Genomic DNA, 20,611 nt, shown 5'->3' with positions numbered 1-20,611 from the left:
ATCACTGATGAACATAGATGCAAAAATCCTCAACAAAATGCTAGCAAACAGAATCCAACAGCACATTAAAAAGATCATACACCATGATCAAGTGGGGTTTATCCCAGGAATGCAAGGATTCTTCAATATACGCAAATCAATCAATGTGATACACCATATTAACAAGTTGGAGGAGCAAAACCATATGATCATCTCAGTAGATGCAGAAAAAGCTTTCGACAAAATTCAACACCCATTTATGGTAAAAACCCTCCAGAAAGTAGGCATAGAGGGAACTTACCTCAACATAATAAAGGCCATATATGACAAACCCACAGCCAACATCGTCCTCAATGGTGAAAAACTGAAACCATTTCCACTAAGATCAGGAACAAGACAAGGTTGCCCACTCTCACCACTATTATTCAACATAGTTTTGGAAGTTTTAGCCACAGCAATCAGAAAAGAAAAAGAAATAAAAGGAATCCAAATTGGAAAAGAAGTAGTAAAACTGTCACTGTTTGCAGATGACATGATACTATACATAGAGAATCCTAAAGACTCTACCTGAAAACTACTAGTGTTAGTCAATGAATTTGGTAAAGTAGCAGGATACAAAATTAATGCACAGAAATCTCTTGCATTCCTATACACTAATGATGAAAAATCTGAAAGTGAAATTAAGAAAACATTCCCATTTACCATTGCAACAAAAAGAATAAAATATCTAGGAATAAACCTACCTAAGGAGACAAAAGACCTGTATGCAGAAAATTATAAGACACTGATGAAAGGAATTAAAGATGATACAAACAGCTGGAGAGATATACCATGTTCTTGGATTGGAAGAATCAACATAGTGAAAATGACTCTACTACCCAAAGCAATCTACAGATTCAATGCAATCCCTATCAAACTACCACTGGCATTTTTCACAGAACTAGAACAAAAAATTTCACAATTTGTATGGAAACAGAAAAGACCCCGAATAGCCAAAGCAATCTTGAGAAAGAAAAACGGAGCTGGAGGAATCAGGCTCCCTGACTTCAGACTATACTACAAAGCTACAGTAATCAAGACAGTATGGTACTGGCACAAAAACAGAAATATGGATCAGTGGAACAGGATAGAAATCCCAGAGATAAACCCACGCACATATGGTCACCTTATCTTTGATAAAGGAGGCAAGCATATACAGTGGAGAAAAGACAGCCTCTTCCATAAGTGGTGCTGGGAGAACTGGACAGCTACATGTAAAAGAATGAAGGTAGAACACTCCCTAACATCATATACAAAAATAAACTCATATTGGCTTAAAGACCTAAATGTAAGGCCAGACACTATCAAACTCTTAGAGGAAAACATAGGCAGAACACTCTATGACATAAATCACAGCAAGATCCTTTTTGACCCACCTCCTAGAGAAATGGAAATAAAAACAAAAATAAACAAATGGGACCTAATGAAACTTAAAAGCTTTTGAACAGCAAAGGAAACCATAAACAAGACGAAAAGACAACCCTCAGAATGGGAGAAAATATTTGCAAATGAAGCAACTGACAAAGGATTAATCTCCAAAATTTATAAGCAGCTCATGCAGCTCAGTATCAAAAAAACAAACAACCCAATCCAAACATGGACAGAAGACCTAAATAGACATTTCTGCAAAGAAGGTATACAGATTGCCAACAAACACATGAAAGAATGCTCAACATCATTAATCATTAGAGAAATGCAAATCAAAACTACAATGAGATATCATCTCATACCAGTCATAATGGCCAACATCAAAAAATCTATGAACAATAAATGCTGGAGAGGGTGTGGAGAAAGGGAACCCTCTTGCACTGGTGGTGGGAATGTAAATTGATACAGCCACTATGGAGAACAGTATGGAGGTTCCTTAAAAGACTAAAAGTAGAACTACCATATGAGCCAGCAATCTCACTACTGGGCGTATACCCTGAGAAAACCATAATTCAAAAAGAGTCATGTACCACAATGTTCATTGCAGCTCTATTTACAATAGCCAGGACATGGAAGCAACCTAAGTGTCCATAGACAGATGAATGGATAAAGAAGATGTGGCACATATCTACAAGGGAATATTTCTCAGCCATGAAAAGAAACGAAATTGAGTTATTTGTAGTAAGGTGGATGGGCCTAGAGTCTGTCATACAGAGTGAAGTAAGTCAGAAAGAGAAAAACAAATACCATATGCTAACACATATATATGGAATCTAAAAAAAAAAAAAAAGTCGTCATGAAGAACGTAGAGGCAAGGCAGGATTAAAGACACAGACCTACTAGAGAATGGACTTGAGGATACGGGGAGGGGGAAGGGTAAGCTGCAACAAAGTGAGAGAGTGGCATTGGACATACATACACTACCAAATGTAAAATAGATAGCTAGTGGGAAGCAGCCTCATAGCACAGGGAGATCAGCTCAGTGCTTTGTGACCACCTAGGGGGGTGGGATAGGGACGGCGGGAGGGAGGGAGACGCCAGAGGGAAGAGATATGGGGATATATGTATATGTATAACTGATTCACTTTGTTATAAAGCAGAAACTAACACACCATTGTAAAGCAATTATACTCCAATAAAGATGTTAAAAAAAAAAAAAAGCTTATGGCAAGGGGCCTTCCCTGGTGGTGCAGTGGTTAAGAATCCACCTGCCAATGCAGGGGATGTGGGTTCGAGCCCTAGTCTGGAAGATCCCACAAGCCCTAGTCTGGAAGATCCCACAAGCCCGTGGGCCACGACTACTTCGCCTAGCGCTGTAGAGCCCGTGAGCCACAGCTACTGAGCCCATGCACCTAGAGCTCGTGCTCCGCAACAGGAGAAGCCACCACAATGAGAAGCCCAGGCACCGCAACAAAGAGTAGCCCCCACTTGCAGCAACTAGAGAAAGCCCGCGCGCAGCAACGAAGACCCTATGCAGCCAAAATGAAAAAATAATAAATAATAAATTTATTTTTTTTAAAAAAAGCTTGTGGCAAAAGTTTTCAAGAATTACTAGTTTTTAACCTTTGAATCATAAGCCTTAAGTGATTTGGACTTTGATTGATTTAGAATAGAATAGTAATATTTTAGAGCTGGAAGAGAACTTAAGAGTGTCATATGGTCCAAAACTGCAAAAAATGTGTAGTTAAGGGTATTTAGTCCAGGTGCTTTGATTCGCACAGCAAATATTTGGCTAATTTGGGACTTTCTCCTCAGTTTTTTTTTTTTTTTCTCCTCAGTTTTTAACTCATTGAGAGTATTTTTTTAATATTCTCTACAAATGGCTCTTGTTTTACAGCTTTTCAGGAATGTCAGTGTTTGATTTAGCAAGTTGATTTACAAAAGTGGAGTTATTAACAAACCAAGTAGTTAAATCATGCACCTAATTCCAGAAGAAAGGTTTTTGCCATGGCAAACCACAGTGTGGATATTTTATGGGTTAAATGTTTAAAGTATTTTAAGAACAATGGCTCTTCCTACTTTCTTTTTTGCTGAACCTTTGTATAAGAAGAAATTTAGAAAAAGCTTCTTGTATCCTTGGCTCTTTTCCTCCAGAGCCTTATAACTTTTACTTTAAGTCTTTGTTTTTTATTTTAAGATATTCCTTTCAGTTTCTACCATATCCACATGGTCATATATAGTTCCTTTTTTATCATCACAAAAGTTATTGAAGGTTTTTTTGTTATCTTTACAAATTTGGCTTATTGGGAACTGGAGTTGAGACTTTGCAATACAGGACCCTTTATAAATTTTTTACCCACCGGATAAACTGAAAGTCCAGTTTGCCTACATTCATAATATCCACTTGAATTTTATACATCCATTCTTTTGATGCAAAAATATTGAAATGTTTATTAAAAAACAAAATCCCAACAGAGCAATGAGCATAACTTAATGTCCTAAATAAGTAGGATTTAACATACTAATCTGCTGGGGACATATTAAAAATGTTTAAGAAAGTGGAAAATTTCTAGGTGATGAGACAACTTATTGTATCATTGTTCATAATAGTCCCCCCAAAAGGAAACAACCTAAATGTCCCTCAGTAGGGGAATGGATAAAGTAAACTATGTTTCTTTCATTAATGGAATACTATCCAGCGGTTCAGATGAAGAAAGTAGATCTGTATCAACGTAACTAATTCTCAAAATCATTTTGATGAGTGAGAAAGCAAGCCATAAAGGCGTATATTCAGCGCATCACCGTTTATATAAAGTTATAAAGCATGCAAAACAATGATACGTACTTAAAGATGTGTATATTTACATAGTAGAAGTTTTTAAAATGCATGTGAATGAAATGCGCTAGCTTCAGGCTAGTAGTTAACTCTAGAGGACAGAAAGGGATGGAAGATGAGGCTTTAGTTAAATCTGTAATTTTTTTGTTTCTTTATAAATTAAAATATCGGAAGCAAATAAGGTCATTGTTAACATTTGTTAAAACTAGGGGGTGAGTAAATGGGTGTTTGTTATGGTAATCTCTTAATATTTAAAAAATGTATTTCTTAAAGTAAGTGTATTTTCTTTATGTATTTGTTCTCAGTGCTAAGTATCTGTCGTCATGTACTGGTCCATGCAGGCACTCTCCATCATGTATGCACAAACACATCCCCTCACATTCATTCCTTTAACAAGTATTTATTAAGTATTTCTACATAATAGGCACTGTTTTGGGTGCTAGATACAGCAGTGGACAAAACAAAGCCCTTACCATCATGGAGCTTATGTTCTAGTGGTGGGAGGCAGATAATAAATTAGAGAATATACAATATGCCCAGTGGTGGTAAGTGCTATCTATGCATGGAAGAAAAAAAAAAAAAAACCAGATAGGGGCAGTAGGGAGGACTGGGGAGGGTAGAGGGAGACTTGTTATTGTATATAAGGTGATGAAAGGAAGGCTGTCTAATAAAGTGACATTTGAGTTGAGGCCTGAAGGAGGTGAGGAAATGTGCTCTGTGAATGTATCTGTCACTACCTCATGTCAAGTGGTGACATCTCCTAAGTTAAATATCCATTTCAGGCTTCTCGCCTTACCTCCATTTGACTCTATGCTTGGATGTCTAATAGATGTTTCAAACTTAAGATGTCTGAAACTCCTTTTCTTTACCCCCAAATCTGCTTTACCCATAGTCTTCTTCCTCTCATTTGTAGCTAGGACTAGGAATTTGAGACTCTTTGGGGAGTAGCTGTTATTTAAAGGCGTGGTACTAAATAGATGAGATCATTTAGAGAAAATAAAGAAAAGATCACATTTAATGATCAGGAAAAGAGAGGGGATGCTACAAGGGAGATTGAGGACTGGCCAGAGATTTGGTGGCGAGGGACCCAGGAGAGTGTGATGCCTCAAAAGCCAAGAAAGGAAAATGTTTCAGGAAGGGAGTCATTAGTGGTATCAAAATCTGCTGAGAGGTTGAAAAAGATGAAGACTAGGAATCAACTCTTAACATTTGGCATCATTAAAGTTGTTAAAGTGTTCTTTTAAAAAAATGATGGGATTAAAACCTGGTTTGGAATGGATTCATGAAAGAATAGGAAATAAGGAAATGGATATGGCAAATTACAACTCTTGAGTTTTGGTATAAAGAACTGGAGAAAAATCTGGCAATATCTGAAAGGTGTTGTGGAATCAAAAGAAAGGTCTACATACACGAGTAGGTATTTCTTTTTATCATTTCTGCCCAGAGTTTGGACTTAGAATAAAATCTAAATTTTTGTGGTTTAGTTTTGTTTTAAAGGGTCGCTTTCCTCATGCTATTGCTATCGCAAGGGGAAAATATGTTACATTTTATTTCTGAAAGAAAATTAGGCAATAACTCCAATAAAATGCTGACAAAATAACCAAGTGAAAATAAAAAGAAATCTATCACTACATCTTAGGAAATACATACCGGAGAGATCAAAGAGATTCCATTTTATTAAGTTACTACCTTTTACAATTTAATGATATTTCCTTTTTTTTTTTAATTCAGTGGGGATCAGCAGTGTACTTATGTTATAAAAAATCGGTGGCAAAGACTAACACTGTATCTTACAAAGCTGGTAAGTATAATTTTTCATGGAATACTTTATAAATGTATTATGGGGCCAATAAGATTAAAGAAAAAAAAACGAAACCTGTCTTACGATGTGTTAGTGTCAGGACTGGGACTATATAACCCATGTCTTTTGATTGTTTTGTCTTTATCCATACTTTATTGGATGCTTAATGGAATATTAATTTTAAAAGAAGGCAAGGTTTTTAAAATATTAGGTTTAAGTAAATAACTAATAAGTAGATATCGTTCTCTTTAAGTTTTCAAATCAGTAGAAAATGTGGAAAAGTATTTATTGTCCTTTTAAATTAATGTTTCCTTAATAGTTATATTAAATTTAATCAAATCTATAGTTCAGATGTAATTATATTTCAAAATTACCTGAAATATTGTAAACTAACTTGTAATTTTATAATGCATAGTTGAATTGCCAGAAACCTCAAAATATCAAATTATGTACAAGAGAGCAGATTCAACCTTTTAAAAAATAAATTTTTAAAGTTAGTGTCCTAGACTCCTACTTTCTTCTACCTGTGATTTTCTGGGGTCCACAGCTCATCGCTATTTCTATAGTTACTTAAAGGCTATACCGTTACTTCATGACTTGAGAAAGTAATGGAGACTTAACTGTAAATCCTTATGGGATCAACTGGCTGGCTAGCATATAATTAGAGAATTTTAGAACTGCCTTGGACCTCTATATCTAGTTCATCTCACTTTATAGATGAGAAAACCAGAGACCTATAGGTACATGATTTGTCCAAAGTCAAACAGATATTAGTGTGGCAGACCAACCACTCATATTCTTAGTTTATCATTTTGTATTTAACATCATGTCTGGTGATGGTTTCCACTTGACTTTAAGGGTTCAAGGTCAGGGAATCTATTTTCTGTTTCTAGTCCCACAAAATCCAGGACAAGAGTCTGCTCCGAGGGTTTGTTAGGTAGAAGATACCTGGACTACTCTCTAGACTAGTCTATTTAACATGAAATAATGTGCCACTTGAAACTCTATTTTCATATATTCTGGGATTATTCAGAAGCTGCGGTTAAGCTGATACTATTTTAAAGACATTGTAAATATGTGACTTCTATTTTTATGTGTATTTTTCTTGTATTTGTCCTAGAAGTTATATATATAGTCCTATAGAATATCTATTTTAATGTGTCAAAGAAACCCCAAGGGAAAGTTATTGAAAGCTAGTGAAGTGGATATATGCATTTGAACATTTCAAAAAAAAATAGTATGTTCATATGCTTTAAGACAGTGTGACCACAAAATGAACTTTTAGGAGTGTGTTTATATTTGTGTATGTTTCTTTAGAATAATCTTTTCTTGTTTACCTTACTAGCCTTTGTGGATGAAGCTTGATAAATATTACATAGTTAATATGAATAGTTTGAAGATTAAAATCTATATGAATCCTACTAAAGTATTCAGAGTTACTTGGTGAACATATATGTAATGTTTTGGTCTTCCAAAAGTGTTAAATAATAAAGCATTTTAGCATCATTCAAATTATGAGCCCCTAAATTCAAGACATGATGAGTTAATATTTATTATTGTTTTTACAGGTCTAATTTGTAGATACCCTCAAGAAGATTATGAGTCATTCTCACTCCCAGAATCTGTTCCCCTATTTTGTTTACCAATGGGTGCAACTATTGAATGTTGGCCACCAAATAGCAAATACCCTCTCCCTGTATTTTCTACATTTGTGTTAACTGGAGCCTCAGCTGAAAAGGTACTATATGTTCAACAAATGATATCTGCAAATTTCTTGTACACTTTCAAGTCTTAAGTTTTATATGCAGGAACAATAGAAAAAATAACTGGTTAAACTGAATCTATTACACGCACCTCTTCCACTTTGTTAAAATAACTATATCGAGAGACACAGGAAAAGAGAATTTCATTCTGTCCTATATACCCAAGTGCTTCTTTTGTGAATATAGTGAAAGATTTTTTTTCATCATCAAATGATGATCCTTCATTGCTTCGTTTTCTGTTACAGAAACTTAAAAGTAATACTAAAGAGATTATTAAATATGCAGTGTTATTTAGAATCATAAACTGTTATATTGTTGGAATGGACTTTGGAAATCATCTAGTCTAACATCTTCATTTTATATATTGGGAAATAGAGGTCTAGAGAAATTCAGTGAATTGTCTGAAGTTGGAATATTTATTTCCTTATCTAAAATTCTGTCCCACTCTCTATTAAATAATTATTTTCAATCATTTTCTTATAGAGAATATTGATACAATTGCTTTTACTCTTTATAAAACAAATGCAATTTAATTAAAACACCTTTTTTTTCCCAGTAATAAGGAGACATGAGAGTTGTGCTGTGTAGTTTTGTTGTTGTTGTCGATGTTTTAACGTACTTCAAGAAAGCAAGAGAGGTGTCTCTTCACCACTGGGTTTCTGGTACCTGGCACCTTGCTTGGCTCATAGGCATATAATGGCTCCTAATAGCTCATCCATTAAATATTTAACTAATGATGTGATTGGAATAAATGATATAAGGCATATTTATCAAATATATTACTTGTTTTCCAGGTCTATGGTGCTGCTATTCAGTTTTATGAACCATACTCCGAAGAGAATCTCACAGAAAAACAGAGATTTCTTTTGGGTTTAGCATCATCAGCAGATGAGAAGTCTGATAGTTCCAAGACAGTTCACACTAGTAAATGCATCTGTCTTCTCTCTCACTGGCCTTTTTTTGATGCATTCAGGAAGTTTCTGACTTTTCTATATCGTTATTCCATCTCTGGACCTCATGTCCTTCCAATTGAGAAGTAAGTTAGAAGCCTTCTTGGTTCAAAATTTGGCAGCTCTTTCCATTATGTGTGGTGTATTTATACTGGTAATTGAGTAAATTTTATTTGGAAGCTAGATTTTTCAAGAGAAAAAAAGTTTGGTTGATTCAGTCAGGTAATATTTCTCTATTATACCTACAGTTTTGTTATTTTAGATAATTTTATCTCTAACAAAATGAAATAAATGTTTCATCTTTTTGATACTCTTTTGAAGTTTGGAGATCCTAATTAGCATTTTTTTTACAGGTTTTGTTAATTCTTATTTTACATGTAATTTGGGTTCATATGAACCTTTAAAATATTCCTTACTATTTTTAGATATCATGAATTTAAAGGAAAAATTAGATAAACGTATTTTTTATTCTTTTTAAAATTTTTGTGATTTACTTTAAGATCACTAAAACTGAATAATCTTTAATGTAGTGTAAGGTTTGACACAAATGAGATCTAAACATCACCACTGTCTATTTGACTATTGTTTATTTTATATCATCTATCACTTAAGCTCTTTTGTGTTCTTCGGCAGAATTCTGTGATTCTAATGACAGTTGAAAGTGATAGAATTATTATAAGAACAGTCAATGTAAAATATTACTTTATAATTTTTCCTTGCAGTTTTCTGCCCGCATCTCAGTATGCTAATCCACCAGTTCTCAAATTTTTTAGTCTCAGGACCACTTTATACTCTTAAAAATGAAGACCCCCCCCCACCAAAGAGCTTTTTTTAACGTGTTAGATCTATTAATATTTACTACATTAGAAATTAAAACTGAGAACTTCAAAAATATTTATTAATTTATTTTAAAAAATGATAAACCTGGGCTTCCCTGGTGGCGCAGTGGTTGAGAATCTGCCTGCCAGTGCAGGGGACACGGTTTCGAGCCCTGGTCTGGGAAGATCCCACATGCCGCGGAGCAACTAGGCCCGTGAGCCACAATTACTGAGCCTGCGCATCTGGAGCCTGTGCTCCGCAACAAGAGAGGCCGCGATAATGAGAGGCCCGCGCACCGCGATGAAGAGTGGCCCCCACTTGCCGCAACTAGAGAAAGCCCTCGCACAGAAACGAAGACCCAACACAGCCATAAATAAATAAATAAAAACCCAAAGTTTAAAAAAAAAAAAAAAAGATAAACCTGTTACATGTTATCATAAATATCTTTTTTTTTTTAATAACCATTTCCTAAAACAAAAAAATTAGGAAGAAGAGTGACATTGTTTTACATTTTTTGCAAATCTCTAATGTCTGGCTTAATTGAACATAGCTGGGTTCTCATTTTATCTTATTTTTAATTTTTTTTGGCCATGCAGCATGTGGGATCTTAGTTCCCCAACCAGGCATCGAACCCATGCCTCCTGTATTGGGAGCACAGAGTCTTAACCACTGGACTGCCAGGGAAGTCCCATAGCTAGGTTCTCATATATGTTTGTGCTTTCAGTCTGTTGCAATATGTTGTTTTGGTTGACATAATGAAAAAAACGTGGCCTCACACAAATATGTATGTGGAAAAGGGAGGGCATTTGAATAGTCTTTTCAGAAAATTGTGGATTTTCTTTTTTGACACTGCACCAAAACTTGACAAGTATAGTTTATTATAGGTTACTGTCAGTATGGAATCTAAAACTTTAGTGATGAACTTTCTCTGTTACAGTAAAATCTATTGGTCTATCTCTTTGAGTGGAACTTTTATACATGTGTGATTTTGTAGCATCGTACATTGGTCGTTTGGAAAATACTGGTTCACTGAGTTAACATAGATACATCTCATTATCAAAATTTAAAAATCAGATTTGTGAATATAACCACCTACATCAGAAAAATTTTTGAGTATTGAGAAATTGTCAAGTTTATGGTAGCAAGATTCTAATTTTTACTTGAAAGCTTGAATTTATTTACTTACTTGTTTGTTCCTCCTTTGGGGTTAACTGAGAAAAAGGTTTTAGTATTCCATTTTGATTTCTCCCTTGGCTTTTTCAAAACAGCTTTATTGAAATATAATTCACATATCACACAGTTCACCCATTTAAATTAGTATACAATTCAATGTTTTTTAAAAACATGCATTCACAGGGTGTACAACCATTACCAAAATCTAATTTTAGAACATTTTCATCCCCTAGGAGAAACCCCATACCCATTAGGTGTCCTGCCCCATTCCCCACTTATCCACTCAGGTCTAAGCAACTTATATGGTCTTCTTTGACTGGATCCTTTCATCTTTTCATAATGTTTCCAAGGTTCATCCATATTGTACCATGTGACAGTACTACATTTCTTTTTATTGGAAAGCTTGAATTTAATTATTGGCAACAAGTACTGTAAGTTATTTTTCTTGAAGCAATAGCCTCACTTTGCTCATTTTAATGTAGAAAATATCTACTGAATACCCACATTGGATAACATTAATATGTCTTTTGTTCTTTCAAGGAAAAATGGCATTCTCTGGAAACAAAGCAAAACAAAAACAGCTAAATTCACTCACAACTCAGTCACACAAGTGCTCTTCCTCAAGACAAACATCATACTCCTGTATGCAGCAGAAGTGCTTTATGCATTTCCCCTTTCATCACACAGATTATTTATAAGTATACACCGCAGAGTCAAAATTTAGTAAAATTAATAGTATTTACTGCTTCATCCGAGACATTCTTAAGTGAAACTGAATACAACAGCTACAGTTCAGTGCCACTCCCTTGATTCATAGTAAGGGGCAGCAGTTTTATCCACAATGCTTTTGCACCATCAGTGCAAATATCAACACAGTGAAAATGGCAAACGGTGTCTTTAAAAAGTAGCTTTGACCTTGCAGATTCTCCCTGAATTGGTCTTGGGGATCTTTAGGTATTCATGGATCACACTTTGTTTTCTGCTATTCTAACTACTTCACATAGTGCAAGCAGATGTGTGTCCTCTGGAACTCATTCCCCTTATCTTTTTGTTCTTAGACTGTGAGTACCTTAGTAGTAGAAACTGGTAGTATATGGCTTTTAAAAAAATAATTCCCAACATGTCTGGCAGTATCTTATATATAGCAGGCAGTCAAAACATGTTTGTAAAAAATTAATAATTTTCTCTTCTGATGTTTTGTATCCAGTTGAAATTATCTCAGTTCTGAAACCAAGATGATTTGGAAATAGTTTAAAAGTAATAGAGAAATAAAATAGCTCATTCCTTAAAAAAGGATTGTTCACTATTGCTGCCTTTTTTCTTTTCCATGGTATTCAAAACAAAACCCATCAATCTAGCTTTTTATCTGTTCTCTTCTGGGGAAAAAACCCATAAAATCAATAATAGAATTTTTAACCTATTGTTAATAGAAAGTATATTGTTCATGTTTTAGAAACAGTTAAACTCTTTCATTTTTCTGGAGTACTCAGTGGTTGCTTCATTTTAAAAATATGAGCAATTGACTAAAAAGTATATGCAAGAATTAGCTTCTTTGGTAATGTCCACATCTCTGTTACGTTGTTTGTTATCTTCTTAGGGAGAGGTAGAAGTTACAGTGGCTTTTCAGACATTAATAACACAAACGTTATTGAATGTGAGAAAGTATTAATATGAAAAGTTTTTGGGTGGGTTTAGATAGAAGGAACTTTCCTGGGACAAACGATTTTTGGTTGTTGTTTGTTCACTTGCTTTTGTAGTAGCAGGGATTTTGAAATTATAGGTACACAGAGCTTTTGACTCAACCTGGACTTGTGGTGACATGTTGACCTTTATAGCATATGGTATTCACTTTGGAATCAATCAGGTGTTTGTTTGTTTGTTTTTAAGGCATATTTCTCATTTTATGCATAAAGTTCCTTTTCCATCTCCTCAGAGACCACGGATTTTAGTTCAGGTAAGATTTTCATGACGTAAGTGCTCTGTTAAATAATTATTGACTCTGTCAAAATGTACCATAAGAATAACAATTTTATATGGGTAAAAAAATCAAATGAAATCAAAAGAGAACCAGATACTGTTTTACGTTGGAGTTTGGACCCTTATGGTTTTATTGACTGCCTCCCAGACAGACATCTAATGTTTCCTCTTAGATAAAGCGTTGCAGAGTTAAAGAAGTAGACAGCAGTAGGCATTTTGAACACGTAAAAAGGGACTGCTTTCCCTAAATTTATTCTTGGTATTTGAACATTTGTGCCTTTGGCACTTATTCCCTAAGTTAAATGTATTAGAAGAGATAAAAGAAAAAGCTGTGTGTTTTCATATATTGCAGGAAGAATTGCTCATATCTTTGTGAGAGGAGGAAGTTTAAAGTGAACATAAATTATTTTCCCCGTCTCTTTTCCCTGTTGACTTTATCTTTCGTCTTTTGTTTACATTTCTTTTTTGTCTATGCTCTTTATATGTAAGTTGTCTTTTGAATCTATTTAATCACGATTTTTGAAGTGATTTTGAGAAAATATTTCATGTATTATCACTATATGTGCCTTGTATTTATCACAGCCCTTAATGGAGTATCATTCAAAATGAGAAATCATTTATAAATAGATATTTGCAAATTTGTATAAATCTGCATAAAATTTTAAATGTAGATTAAATTAATTGCATTAATATTTTGATACAGATAAAATGTCTAGAAAAATATCACTTTGATAAGCTTTATAAATAGTCTGCATATCTACATATCATCCCAAGTTACTTCTTGGTATTTAGTGCCAGAATACATATAGCGCAATCAGTTTGAATACACATAAAAGATATGTTTTATAACAGAAGTTGGCAAGTTTTTTATGTTGAGGCTGAAACAGTGTTTCAGTCTTTACAGTAAAGGCCATACTGTCTCTCTGGAAACTACTCAGCTCTGCTTTCATTTCACAAAAGGAGCTATAGGTAACACGTAAACAAATGTGCATGGCTTTTTTTAAATAAGACTTTATTTATAAAAGCAGGTGGCCTGTGGATTTGCCTTGAGGCCATAGGTTTGCTAACTCTGGTTTTACCGTATTAAATGAATAATTTAGTCTTTCGATACAGATTTGTTAAATGGCATCAGGGAAATGTTGAGAAACAGAAGAAAAGAGATAGGATTCAGAATAAGAAGAGTTAGTAGTTAGAAGAGGTCAGTCATCAGGACATATGTTTCAGGATCTTAGTAAGTGATATAGATGGTTCCTATACTGGTGAATGGGGATATTGAAACTTTATGGGCATCGTCTATATATATATGTTTTTTTCTGGAAGATGGTGTTTTAAAGTTCATCTTTATATTTCAAATACTTTATTTTTAATCTATTTTCAGTTATCACCACATGATAATCTGATTCTCAGTCAGCCTGTTTCTTCACCTCTTCCGCTAAGGCAAGTAAAACTTCATTTGTGTTTCTCTAAATGTAGTGTGAGCTAAAGTAACATTCAAGTATTTTCTCTCTTTCCTAGGGAAAATTGCAAATGTTGATGGAAATACTTCTCATTTAATTGTTTCTTACCTAAATTTCTTTTACTTAACAGTGAGGTTAAAGGTCTTAAAGAACACAGAAAAACTTTTACAATAGTGTTTGGTATTTTGTGTATCCATTTATTATGATTAAGTACATACAACTACATAACTACGTATATATGTCTGTAGATTATGAAAACAATTTTTTTTAGCTTTAAATATCCTCTGAAGAACATTCAAATGCAATTAATTTTAAATTTAACCCCCAAATAAAAAGTTACTTATAAATACTAGCCCATGGAATAGAATAATGTATTTCATCACCTTAAAAGTTCAGAGAGATTATGAAATATGTTTTTTCTAAAGTATCATTTCTTGAAATTTAATTAGCTGTGTAATTTTTCTAGCAGGGAAATAGTTACAATATAATTAAGTTATTTTGTAGCACATACCTAAGGGAGACCAGCTGCCATCTTTGACATTAATTTTGTAAGAATTGCAGACTATTTCATCACCAGGTCTTGGCCCAGAGCGACCAGTGTTTTCTTAACCTTTGTTTGAGCTGAGAATAAATTAGAAATACTGACTGAGACTACTTTAAAACAATTCTACATTACCCAAGAGCCTTTTTTTATTTTTTGGTAATGGCTTTATTGATATATAATTCACATACCATACAATTCACCCAGTTAAATTGTACAATTTAATGATTACATTCACAGAGTTCTGCAACTATCACTATAATCAATTTTAGAACATTTTCATAGCTCCAAAAAAACCCTGTACCCTTTAGCAGTTACCCTCCCTTACTCCTCCCATCCCTATATATACAAACACACACACGCCCCCTTGCCAGCCCTAGGCAACTGCTGATCTACTTCTTTCGCTTCAGATTTGCCTGTCCTGGACATTTCATATAAATGGAATCATATAAAATGTGGCCTTTTGTGTTTGGCTTCTTTCACTTAGCATGTTTCTAATGTTTATCCACATTATAGCATGTATCAGTTCTTCATTCCTTTTTATTTCCAACAAATATTTCAGTGTATGGATATACCACATTTTACTTATCCATTTATCAGTTGACAGACATTTGGGTTGTTTCTACTTTTGGGCTACTATAAATAATGCTGCTATGAACATGCACAAGTTTTTTGTGGGCATATGTGTTCATTTCTCCAAGAGACTTTATTAGTTTTGGTTTATTTTTAAAAAGTTAATTCAGTGAAGCCAATTATTTAACATTATAGAGATGAAATACTGGTTAGCTTACTGAATCATTTACTTTTTTTTTTTAATTTTTTAAAAAATTTATTTATTTTTTTATGTTTGGCTGCGTTCGGTCTTTGTTGCTGCGTGCGGGCTTTTCTCTAGTTGCGGTGAGCGGGGGCTGCTCTTCATTGCGGTGCGTGGGCTTCTCATTGGGCGGCTTCTCTTGTTGCAGAGCACGGGCTCTGGGCGAGCAGGCTTCAGTAGTTGTGGCATTCGGGCTCAGTAGTTGTGGCTTGCGGGCTCTAGAGTGCAGGCTCAGTAGTTGTGGCACACGGGCTTAGTTGCTCTGCAGCATGTGGGATCTTCCCAGAGCAGGGCCCAAACCCGTGTCCCCTGCATTGGCAGGCGGATTCTTAACCACCGCGCCACCAGGGAAGCCCAGAGTCATTTACTTTGTTAATGCAGTATTTTGTTAACCATGTACAATGTCTAAGTTTTGATTATTAATTTGCTTTGTTTGTGTGTATCATCACGTAGTGGCTCTTAATTAATATTATCATTACAATAGTAAAGATAATCTAGCTATTTCTAAATCCAAATTTTGAGATGTGTATTTACCTTAAGGAAGTTGGGCCTGTAAGTCACGTACGTTTTCTGATAATTACAGAGGAAGATGAGCCATGTTAAAAAAAAAAAAAAGAAAAAAAACTTGCATTAAACGATTTGCTTTCAACCAAAGCATCCCTCTTATACATTGAATTCTTTATTGGAACATTATCTACATGGCACATCTTTTTATATAAAATGAAGCAGATGACTTTTCATTTTCCATATTTAATACAACGCAGAAGAATCGAATGATTTCAGAACCTCATAAAACTTCATTATTTTCATAGTGTGTTTCTGATGCAGTGTTTTCCCTACATAAGAGCAACAGTCATGTTTAAAGTTAAATATGTAATATGAACTATAATCCTACCCTAATCATGAACTTTTAAAAATTATTTTGGATAATGAGGTGTTTGATCTCTGTTTTTTTAATTATATATTTTTGTTTGGATTTATAGTGGTGGCAAGTTTTCAACATTACTTCAGAATTTGGGCCCTGAAAATGCTGTGACACTACTGGTGTTTGCAGTAACAGAACATAAGATTCTTATTCATTCCTTACGGCCTTCAGTGCTTACTAGTGTGACAGAAGCATTAGTGTCTGTGAGTATCACAGTTTCTTATTGGCAGTCAGTTTCATTTTAAACCTAATTATTCATATAATTTAAAGCTGTTTTAATGCTTAACTAAAATTCAGAGTGTAATGAATTTCAATTTTCTGGCCACTAACACTAGCTGTAATTATTTAACAAGCATTATACTACTTCCGGTATAAATATTTGAAAGCCAGTTTTTTGTGTGTGCTGATGAATTATGCTTCAATGTCAAACAGCTAAATATTCTCTTTTCTTTTATTTATCCAAGATGATTTTCCCTTTCCACTGGCCATGCCCCTATGTTCCTCTCTGCCCACTGGCTTTAGCAGATGTCTTGAGTGCACCATGTCCATTCATAGTAGGAATTGATTCAAGATACTTTGATCTCTATGACCCTCCACCAGATGTCAGTTGTGTTGACCTAGATACCAACACAATTTCTCAGTAAGTTCGTTTTAATGATTCTACTTCCAGTCATTTACAACTTTGTAGTGTATGTATGTAAATGTATATTTTGTGAATGATAACTAGAATTCTTTTGAGCTATGTTGTTTTTATATTTGGGGTTTTTACCATCTTTGAATCAGTTCTTACTATACTTTGATGGGATAGGTTTAGTGTATTAGAGAAGGTTTTAATCCTCAGCTCTTTCAATATTTGAGAAATATTATAATCTTACGCTTACTTAGAAATTTATGTAAGAAATGTAAGGATTTTATAATTTTCTCTCTCTATTGGAATAATATTTAAGTTGTAGCTAAGCTACTGGAACTGTATACTTACAGCTTTTTTATAATTCAGTGTTTTCTCTTGTATTGTTTATTTTCAGTTTAATCATACTTAAGCTCTTCAGGGAAGAGGAAATTGATGCAATACCACATTGCATCCACAGGACATACTTAAAATAACTGCAAGTTACCCTATTAGTAAAGCCTAAAAGCTAGTATACCTTTTACAATTTAAGTACGTAGTTGTGAGATAGGTTTTTCTCCATTTTTAAATAAGCATGTTTCATATTAACGCCTTTTGATTTAATTCTGAAATCTTACATTAATTCTAGTATTGTTATATGTCAAAACCTCAACTGCCTAAACCATTAGAAAAGTTTAGCAAAATATAATTTTCTTTTATAAGGCATGTATGCTTTCAAAAGCCTAACCAAGAAAATATGGGATGTACTTTGTGCATTAAAGCCATTTTATATATGGGATAAATAACGTCAAAGATTCTTTACCATGAACATTTCATACTTTACCAGAAATATTTAATTCTTCAAATATTAAAGTAGTATCTCTTTTTTTTTGGCCAGTTGTTAATGTTACATGACATAATGTTTTTAAAAATTGAAATTCAGGGTGGCAAATAAGTATATACATTTTCTCTCTTTTTATACTTTTATACTTTTCCTCAATTTGTTAAAAGAATTTTTTTCTTATTATTTTAACTTTGTTTTGATCACTAATGAGTTAAAGAATCAAAGAAACATGACTTGTTTGCGCTCATCAGTGGTCTTCCTTCTTGGTTTTATGGCCTTTCCAAACCTATTGGAGGACTAAACTAGTGAATTAATAGCTTTCTACTTTCCTTCATCCTGAATTTCTGGAGCCTCAACCTGAAATTTGAAAGAAAAATCTGAGTATGAAATTTGTGGTTTCCTTTTCCCTTCTCTGACTCATAAATACATATAATAAGGAATATATTATGAATGTCAAGAAATTTCTGAAGAAAGGGAAATTAATATCTCATATGTACTAGGCATAAAGCTGTATGCATAGCCTAAGGTATCTCATATTATTCTCTGTATTTTGTGAGGTAGTTTTTACCAACCAGTCTGACAGACAGATAAGAAATCCAAAGCTTAGATTTTTAAGTAATTTATAAAAAGGCACATAACTTAAAACTGCCAGAACTGATTTTGAAACTATCATTGTCTGACTCCATAACTATTACTTCTGCCACTAATTACTGGCTAACTACTTATGCAATAGTAATCCTATAAATGGAACTTACTATGAATAAAAATGCAGAAGGCTGTCATAGATCCAAACTCAGGTATTAGATAAAATTCCTTTTTTTTTTTTTTTTTTAAATTATTTTTGTCTGCCTTGGGTCTTCGTTGCTGCGCGCAGGCATTCTCTAGTTGCAGCAAGCAGGGGCCACTCTTTGTTGCGGTGCACGGGCTTCTCATTGCGGTGGCTTCTCTTGTTGCAGAGCACGGGCTCTAGGTGCTTGGGCTCAGTAGTTGTGGCATGTGGGCTCAGTAGTTGTGGCTCACGGGCTCTAGAGCGCAGGCTCAGTAGTCGTGGCACATGGGTTTAGTTGCTCTGCGGCATGTGGAATCTTCCCGGACCAGGGCCCGAACCCGTGTCCCCTGCATTGGCAGGTGGATTCTTAACCACTGCGTCACCAGGGAAGTCCCTCAATAAAACTCTTCTCCCGAGCCAAGTTTTACAGTGATGATATCAAGGGCAAGAGGAGGAAATTATGTGAGTAAATAATAGTAATTTGATGAAATGATACCAAAATACTGTTCATTCACTTATGCTACAGACATCTCTTGAGTGCCTTTTTTTTTTTTTTTTTTTTTTTTGCTAGGCACTGGGAATAAAAAGACAAACCAGATACACTCCTTTCTCTTAAGTTGCTAATAATCTAGTTAGCAAGGCAGGCACACACACAGTGAATGCTAAGGCACAGTAGGAGTGCTGTGTTTTAAAGTTTTAGCAAGAAAATAATGTCAAAAGTGTTTTTACATTGTGTTCTCACTTTAATACAGGGTTCCATAGTCCTGGTCACATTATAGATGAAATAAAATCTCACAGCAGGACATCTGCAGTTTGACCCTGCCCTATCTGTATTTTATTATCATTGTGGAAAGATAAGGTAGATTCCAAGACAGTTCTTCTTTGTCAGCTTAAGCTTTCCCATCCACTCTTTTTTCTTTCAAAGTGATATTTGCCCTTTTTGTTCTGTGGGAAGTTTAGGGAACATTAAAAAAAAAGTTCAGCAATTCCATTTCACACCGGTGCTATGATGTCTTTGGTGGTTAGAACATAAGTGATTTACTTTTCTTCTCCTTTTTCTCTGCATTTTTCAAGTTTCCTAAAATGAGTATTTATTGCTTTTGAAATAGAAAAAAGATTTAATAAATAGAGAGTGGAATCAACAAAGCTATAGTTAAGTCTGAAAGCTTTATCATGTTTTATCACCATGCTCTTTTCTTCTCCTACTCCATATATAGTTTAAAGATCATGGGCTTCCCTGGTGGCACAATGGTTAAGAATCCGCCTGCCAATGCAGGGGACAAGGGTTCAAGCCCTGGTCCAGGAAGATCCTACATGCCGCGGAGCAACTAAACCCGTGTGCCATGACTACTGAGCCTGCACTCTAGAGCCCGCGAGCCACAACTACTGAGCCTGCGTGCCTCAACTACTGAAGCCCGTGTGCCTAGAGCCCGTGCTCCGCAACAAGAGGAGCCATCATGGTGAGAGGCCCGTGCACCGCAACAAAGAGTGGCCCCCACTCGCCTCAACTAGAGAAAGCCCACACACAGCAACAAAGACCCAACGCAGCCAAAAATAAAAATAAATAAAATAAATTTTTTTAAAAAAAGGATTAACTGTGTTGTAAAGGTTGTATAAAGGAGATTATAGGAGTTCATCTAGAAACAAAGATATCACTGTCAAGCTGATGTCCTCTTTTATAGTTATAAAAGTATTTTGGAGTGTTATACTTTATTCAAATAATCTAATATTTTTTAAATTAATTAATTTATTATTTTTGGCTGTGTTGGGTCTTCGTTGCTGCACACGGGCTTTCTCTAGTTGCAGCGAGCGGGGGCTACTCTTCGTCGCAGTGCGTGGGCTTCTCATTGCAGTGGCTTCTCTTGTTGTGGAGCACGGGCTCTAGGCGCACGGGCTTCAGCAGTTGTGATGTGCGGGCTTCAGTAGTTGTGGCACATGGGCTTAGTTGC

At 34.7% G+C, this 20,611-nt stretch overlaps 1 protein-coding gene across 4 annotated transcripts in view; it reads left to right on the top strand.

Moving 5' to 3' along the window:
• Positions 1-20,611, top strand: part of DENND4A (DENN domain containing 4A) — a 132,838-nt gene that overhangs the window by 52,798 nt on the left and 59,429 nt on the right. For all 4 annotated transcript variants that reach the window (XM_068553905.1, XM_068553896.1, XM_068553914.1 and 1 more), the window contains 7 exons: positions 5,954-6,023; positions 7,592-7,761; positions 8,581-8,822; positions 12,616-12,682; positions 14,084-14,142; positions 16,501-16,645; positions 16,907-17,082. In XM_068553905.1, the coding sequence (XP_068410006.1) occupies positions 5,954-6,023; positions 7,592-7,761; positions 8,581-8,822; positions 12,616-12,682; positions 14,084-14,142; positions 16,501-16,645; positions 16,907-17,082 (929 nt within the window). The remainder of the gene's footprint in view (positions 1-5,953; positions 6,024-7,591; positions 7,762-8,580; positions 8,823-12,615; positions 12,683-14,083; positions 14,143-16,500; positions 16,646-16,906; positions 17,083-20,611) is intronic.

This window comes from Eschrichtius robustus, chromosome 1 (assembly GCF_028021215.1).
Source record: "Eschrichtius robustus isolate mEscRob2 chromosome 1, mEscRob2.pri, whole genome shotgun sequence".
Taxonomy (NCBI): Eukaryota; Metazoa; Chordata; class Mammalia; order Artiodactyla; family Eschrichtiidae; genus Eschrichtius; species Eschrichtius robustus.
This window is presented reverse-complemented; position numbering and strand designations above follow the sequence as displayed.